Source organism: Pseudoliparis swirei, chromosome 23 (genome assembly GCF_029220125.1).
Source record: "Pseudoliparis swirei isolate HS2019 ecotype Mariana Trench chromosome 23, NWPU_hadal_v1, whole genome shotgun sequence".
Taxonomy (NCBI): domain Eukaryota; kingdom Metazoa; phylum Chordata; class Actinopteri; order Perciformes; family Liparidae; genus Pseudoliparis; species Pseudoliparis swirei.
Genome location: NC_079410.1, coordinates 771,546 through 778,792, shown reverse-complemented (window position 1 = coordinate 778,792; position 7,247 = coordinate 771,546). Strand labels below are relative to the sequence as shown.

The 7,247-nt window shown below is 50.3% G+C and overlaps 1 protein-coding gene across 2 annotated transcripts; it reads left to right on the top strand.

Annotated features, from left to right (window-relative positions):
• The first annotated feature begins 3,729 nt into the window (after positions 1–3,729).
• On the top strand, positions 3,730–6,993 carry LOC130188155 (uncharacterized). Of its 2 annotated transcripts, XM_056406324.1 has the most exons (5): positions 3,730–3,977; positions 5,006–5,178; positions 5,263–5,370; positions 5,454–5,585; positions 6,245–6,993. In XM_056406324.1, the coding sequence occupies exons 1-5, from the start codon at positions 3,962–3,964 to the stop codon at positions 6,440–6,442; spliced, it is 627 nt and encodes a 208-aa protein (XP_056262299.1). In that variant the 5' UTR covers positions 3,730–3,961; the 3' UTR covers positions 6,443–6,993. The 2 variants fall into 2 exon arrangements, with proteins under 2 accessions (XP_056262299.1, XP_056262298.1); XM_056406323.1 differs by lacking the exon at positions 3,730–3,977 and having other exon boundaries at positions 4,984–5,178.
• The last annotated feature ends 254 nt before the right edge of the window (positions 6,994–7,247 follow it).

Genomic DNA, 7,247 nt, shown 5'->3' with positions numbered 1-7,247 from the left:
ACAGACAGGCAGACAGGTAGACAGACAGGTAGACAGACAGGTAGACAGACAGACAGACAGGTAGACAGACAGGTAGACAGACAGACAGAGAGGTAGACAGACAGGTAGGCAGACAGGTAGACATACAGACAGACAGGTAGACAGACAGGTAGACAGACAGACAGAGAGGTAGACAGACAGGTAGACAGACAGACAGACAGACAGGTAGACAGACAGGTAGACAGACAGACAGACAGGTAGACAGACAGACAGACAGACAGGTAGACAGACAGGTAGACAGACAGGTAGACAGACAGACAGACAGGTAGACAGACAGGTAGACAGACAGACAGAGAGGTAGACAGACAGGTAGACAGACAGACAGACAGGTAGACAGACAGGCAGACAGGTAGACAGACAGACAGACAGACAGGTAGACAGACAGGTAGACAGACAGGCAGACAGGTAGACAGACAGGTAGACAGACAGACAGACAGACAGGTAGACAGACAGGTAGACAGACAGAGAGACAGACAGAGAGACAGGAAGACAGACAGGTAGACAGACGGGTAGACAGATGGGTAGACAGACATACAGGCAGACAGACAGACAGGTAGACAGACAGGTAGACAGACAGACAGGCAGACAGGTAGACAGACAGACAGACAGGTAGACAGACAGGTAGACAGACAGACAGACAGACAGGTACACAGACAGGTACACAGACAGGTAGACAGGTAGACAGACAGACAGACAGGTAGACAGACAGACAGACAGACAGACAGACAGGTAGACAGGTAGACAGACAGACAGACAGGTAGACAGGTAGACAGACAGACAGACAGGTAGACAGACAGACAGACAGGTACACAGACAGGTACACAGACAGGTAGACAGGTAGACAGGTCTGTCCCTAATGGAATGTTTTCATTGAGGAAGTTCATGATTCACACCGTGAGGAGGAGGAGGAGGAGGAGGAGGAAGAGGAAGCAGGAGGAGGAGGAGGAAGAGGAAGAGGAGGAGGAGGAGGAGGAAGAAGAGGAGGAGGAGGAGGAGGTGATGAAGCTGGTGACTCAGGGGGTTTTCTGCTCTGATGAAATGTTGAGCCAGAGAGGCTGCTGGGAAACGCTCAGTCAGTGTGAGGAGGCCAGTGCTTCCTCATGGTCCTCCTCTTCCTCATGGCCCTCCTCTTCCTCATGACCCTCCTCTTCCTCATGGTCCTCCTCTTCCTCATGGCCCTCCTCTTCCTCATGGTCCTCCTCTTCCTCATGACCCTCCTCTTCCTCATGGTCCTCCTCTTCCTCATGGCCCTCCTCTTCCTCATGGTCCTCCTCTTCCTCATGGTCCTCCTCTTCCTCATGGTCCTCCTCTTCCTCATGGTCCTCCTCTTCCTCATGGTCCACCTCTTCCTCATGGCCCTCCTCTTCCTCATGACCCTCCTCTTCCTCATGGCCCTCCTCTTCCTCATGGTCCACCTCTTCCTCATGGCCCTCCTCTTCCTCATGGTCCTCCTCTTCCTCATGGCCCTCCTCTTCCTCATGACCCTCCTCTTCCTCATGGTCCTCCTCTTCCTCATGGCCCTCCTCTTCCTCATGGTCCTCCTCTTCCTCATGGCCCTCCTCTTCCTCATGGTCCTCCTCTTCCTCATGGCCCTCCTCTTTCTCATGGTCCTCGTCTTCCTCATGACCCTCCTCTTCCTCATGGTCCTCCTCTTCCTCATGGCCCTCCTCTTCCTCATGGTCCTCCTCTTCCTCATGGCCCTCCTCTTCCTCATGGCCCTCCTCTTCCTCATGACCCTCCTCTTCCTCATGGTCCTCCTCTTCCTCATGGCCCTCCTCTTCCTCATGGTCCTCCTCTTCCTCATGACCCTCCTCTTCCTCATGGTCCTCCTCTTCCTCATGGCCCTCCTCTTCCTCATGGCCCTCCTCTTCCTCATGGCCCTCCTCTTCCTCATGGCCCTCCTGTTCCTCATGGTCCTCCTCTTCCTCATGGCCCTATTCTTCCTCATGACCCTCCTCTTCCTCATGACCGTCCTCTTCCTCATGGCCCTCCTATTCCTCATGGTCCTCCTCTTCCTCATGGCCCTATTCTTCCTCATGACCCTCCTCTTCCTCATGGCCCTCCTCTTCCTCATGACCATCCTCTTCCTCATGGCCTTATTCTTCCTCATGACCCTCCTCTTCCTCATGGCCCCCTCTTCCTCATGGCCCTCCTCTACCTCATGACCCTCCTCTTCCTCATGACCCTCCTCTTCCTCATGGCCTTATTCTTCCTCATGGCCCTCCTCTTCCTCATGGCCTTTTTCTTCCTCATGGCCCTCCTCTTCCTCATGGCCTTATTCTTCCTCATGGCCCTCCTCTTCCTCATGACCCTCCTCTTCCTCATGGCCTTATTCTTCCTCATGGCCCTCCTCTTCCTCATGGCCCTCCTTTTCCTCATGACCCTCCTCTTCCTCATGGCCCTCCTCTTCCTCATGACCCTCCTCTTCCTCATGGCCTTATTCTTCCTCATGGCCCTCCTCTTCCTCATGGCCTTATTCTTCCTCATGGCCCTCCTCTTCCTCATGACCCTCCTCTTCCTCATGGCCTTATTCTTCCTCACGGCCCTCCTCTTCCTCATGGCCTTATTCTTCCTAATGGCCCTCCTCTTCCTCATGGCCTTCCTCTTCCTCATGGCTTTCCTCTTCCCCATGACCCTCCTCTTCCTCATGGTCTTCCTCTTCCTCATGACCCTCCTCTTCCCCATGGCCTTATTCTTCCTCACGGCCCTCCTCTTCCTCATGACCCTCCTCTTCCTCATGGCCTTATTCTTCCTAATGGCCCTCCTCTTCCTCATGGCCTTCCTCTTCCTCATGGCTTTCCGCTTCCCCATGACCCTCCTCTTCCTCATGGCCTTCCTCTTCCGCATGACCCTCCTCTTCCTCATGGCTTTCCTCTTCCTCATGGCCTTCCTCTTCCTCATGACCCTCCTCTTCCTCATGGCCTTCCTCTTCCTCATGACCCTCCTCTTCCTCATGGCCCTCCTCTTCCTCATGACCCTCCTCTTCCTCATGACCCTCCTCTTCCTCATGGCCCTCCTCTTCCTCATGACCCTCCTCTTCCTCATGGCCCTCCTCCTCCGCATGACCCTCCTCTTCCTCATGGCCCTCCTCTTCCTCATGGCTTTCCTCTTCCTTATGGTCTTCCTCTTCCTCATGTTTACTTCTTGTCTTACACTTCCTCTTGTTCTTCCTGGCGGTGCGTTCAGGTGCTTGTTGATTGATTCTTGACGTGACACGTTCAAGGTAGTTGGATCATTGATGTCGTCCCTTTACTCAAGTACTTTACTGTAGTATTTGTGTTTCATGATACTTTATTCGGCTTTACGACGTTTATAAACCGTATTTTAGTTTATATTTATTCTGCATATTTATATATATCAATAATATGAATAACGAGATCAATAATATGAATAAAGAGATCAATAATATGAATATAGAGATCAATAATATGAATAAAGAGATCAATAAGAACTCTTTTATCATATAGAAACATATCATATAAACATTATTATAATATCAACAATAATTATGAATAAAGATTAATAATAATATTACTGACGTCACCAATCATTTAATAATAATAACGTCACTTATGACAACAGTAATAATTTCATTCATATTATTTAATAATAATACATTATATTTGTATTGAGACAGAGCTGCAACCCGCTCGACCTGATGGTGACGTCATGCTGTGGCGTCACGTGATTCCCCGCCAGGTGAGAACCTGTGACGCAACACGCGTTTCGTCACTTCGGGATTCTTCGTCATGACTCGGCGGAAAACCCCGAAGGAGCGCGAGCGCATAAAGAGCCGAGCTGCAGATGGAAGCTGAAGGAGACGTGAGCGACTTTACCGGCGGACCGAGACCGGGACCGAGACCCGACCGAGACCCGACCGAGACCGGGACCGAGACCCGACCAAGACCCGACCGAGACCGAGATGAACACTACGATCGGTGAGGACGAACTCGTGCTGTCTGCGACTTAAATCTTCAGAACCCGCGTGGAGTTCAGAGGAGGAGGCAACTCCGATTTAAAGTTGATAAACATCAGTATGGAGGGTTATTAGTGCCGGGTATAGAGGATTATTAGTGCCGAGTGTAGAGGGTTATTAGTGCCTAGTATAGAGGGTTATTAGTGCCGAGTGAAGAGGGTTATTAGTGCGGAGTATAGAGGATTATTAGTGCCGAGTATAGAGGGTTATTAGTGCCGAGTATAGAGGGTTATTAGTGCCGAGTGTCGAGGGTTATTAGTGCCGAGTGTAGAGGGTTATTAGTGCCGAGTGTCGAGGGTTATTAGTGCCTAGTATAGAGGGTTATTAATGCCGAGTGTAGAGGGTTATTAGTGCCGAGTGTATAGGGTTATTAGTGCCAGTATAGAGGGTTATTAGTGCCAAGTATAGAGGGTTATTAGTGCCATGTATAGAGGGTTATTAGTGCCGAGTGTATAGGGTTATTAGTGCCATGTATAGAGGGTTATTAGTGCCAAGTATAGAGGGTTATTAGTGCCGAGTGTAGAGGGTTATTAGTGCCGAGTGTAGAGGGTTATTAGTGCCGAGTGTAGAGGGTTATTAGTGCCGAGTGTAGAGGGTTATTAGTGCCGAGTGTAGAGGGTTATTAGTGCCGAGTGTCGAGGGTTATTAGTGCCGAGTGTCAAGGGTTATTAGTGCCGTGTATAGAGGGTTATTAGTGCAGAGTATAGAGGGTTATTAGTGCCGAGTGTGGAGGGTTATTAGTGCCGAGTGTCAAGGGTTATTAGTGCCGAGTATAGAGGGTTATTAGTGCAGAGTGTAGAGGGTTATTAGTGCAGAGTATAGAGGGTTATTAGTGCCGAGCTTAGAGGGTTATTAGTGCCGAGTATAGAGGGTTATTAGTGCCGAGTGTAGAGGGTTATTAGATGATGATGGTGATGATGATGAAGATGGTGATGATGATGATGATGAAGATGGTGATGATGGTGATGATGAAGATGGTTCTCTCTACAGTCTACGCTCTCCTGCACTGCTTCCTGTTGGCAGATTTAATCCAATCAGCTCCCTCCATCTCGCCCCACGACTCGTCAGTGGCGCTCAGAGCGGCGGCCGAGCGAGTGAAGATGCTGGTAGAGAAAATCCTGAGGGACGTGCCCGCCGCGCACGCCGCCACCGTCACGATGGAGGTAAACAAGGCGCGTGATTGGCTGCTGCAGCGGCTCGACTCGGCTGTTCTTCAGGTGTTGATAACTTCCTGCTGGTCCCCTCAGGGTCTGACCCTTGACTCCGCCCACTCAACTAACCTGCAGATGATGGTGACATCACTGGGCATCCCCGCCGGCCCCGTCCTCAAGCCGCCGTCCGAGCGCTTCACGCTGGTCAGTCTTCAGTTCTTAGGAGCGTCTCTCGGATCCTTGGGCAGGTAGAGCGAACAGAACGTAATGCGTGTCGCCTCCTGCAGGACGTCTGTGTGCGCCGAATGGCGGCCGGCAGCCGGCTGTACCAAAGGCTGCTGGGAGTTTTATCTGAGCGGCTGAGCGGCCTGAGCGACCTGCAGGGGGACCTGAGAGACCTGAGGACGCACATCAGCAAGGTGACCTCATGACCTCACCTCATGACCTCATGACCTCACCTCATGACCTCATGACCTCACCTCATGACCTCATCTCATGACCTCATGACCTCACCTCATGACCTCACCTCATGACCTCACAACCTCATGACCTCACCTCATGACCTCATCTCATGACCTCACCTCATGACCTCATGACCTCACCTCATGACCTCACAACCTCATGACCTCACCTCATGACCTCATCTCATGACCTCACCTCATGACATCACCGCATGACCTCATGACCTCATCTCATGACCTCACCTCATGACCTCACCTCATGACATCATCTCATGACCTCACCTCATGACCTCATCTCATGACCTCATGACCTCACCTCATGACCTCATGACCTCACCTCATGACCTCACCTCATGACCTCACCTCATGACCTCCCCTCATGACCTCACCTCATGACCTCATGACCTCACCTCATGACCTCACCTCATGACCTCATGACCTCACCTCATGACCTCATGACCTCACCTCATGACCTCACCTCATGACCTCACCTCATGACCTCACCTCATGACCTCATGACCTCATCTCATGACCTCACCTCATGACCTCATCTCATGACCTCACCGCATGACCTCATCTCATGACCTCACTTCATGACCTCATCTGTTGTCCTCCAGATGGAGGAGGCGGCTCATCTCGCCGTCGAGGCGGATCAGGACCAGAGAGTGGACCTGGCCTCCCGTCTCCATGGTAACTACGAGCTGCAGGTGGCGGCCCACCTGACGCTGACGCAGCTCCGCTCCTTTAGTCACGACCTCATCCGAAGCCTGAGAGCCGTCGCCTCCTATAGGCCCCAGCCTGCAGGTGCACGCTAAGCCCCGCCCACCAGGAGCACACATGGTCATGGTGGAAAAACCCAACAAACCGGTGTTCAAAGGTCATGACCTTTATGACCGACTGCCTGCGTCTCCCTGCAGTGCATCATGGGAGATATTTTATGACTGTGTTCATAAAAGAAAGATGTCATACGAAGAAGTTTATTAATATGAATCCGTTCATCAAACATTATCCTGAGAACCGAGATCAGGGAAGGAAGAGGAGGACCAAGTGAGACCTCCCTCTGCAGAGACCACCTTTGAGACTTTACTTGATGCACTTTTCAATCAGCTGTACCGATCCGGGATCAATCAGCTGTACCGATCAGAGATCAATCAGGCTGTACCGATCAGAGATCAATCAGGCTGTACCGATCAGAGATCCAAAAACTAAACTAATCAATAACTGTTGAGTAATTAATGACCAATCAGAATTGTTTTGACATCGTTTTAATACTGGCTCTTTAATGATGTATTTCTATGTTAATAATAATTATTATTTATTAATATTTATCAGCTCATATTTCAGATGTTTGTTACTTATCATGATTTATTTATTTGTTATTTATGCTGAACTATTTATTAATTATGTGATGATGTCATTGTGTTTTATAATGAGGCGATAAGGCTGCAATTTGTTTGTCAATAAACTGTTTCCTGAATGTTGTTGTTTGTAAACGTCTGTGTGTCATGTGACCTGGTTCCACCATGCTGTCATGCTACTCTGGTTCCACCATGTTGTCATGCTACTCTGGTTCCACCATGTTGTCATGCTACTCTGGTTCCACCATGTTGTCGTGCTACT

Excerpts from the sequence above, each read along its gene's own strand:
- LOC130188155 (XM_056406323.1), top strand. The coding sequence starts at position 4,984 with ATGAAGATGGTTCTCTCTACAGTCTACGCTCTCCTGCACTGCTTCCTG. Across the intron at positions 5,179-5,262 it reads CCGCCACCGTCACGATGGAG|GGTCTGACCCTTGACTCCGC; the intron begins GTAAACAAGGCG and ends TGGTCCCCTCAG. Across the intron at positions 5,371-5,453 it reads CGTCCGAGCGCTTCACGCTG|GACGTCTGTGTGCGCCGAAT; the intron begins GTCAGTCTTCAG and ends CGCCTCCTGCAG.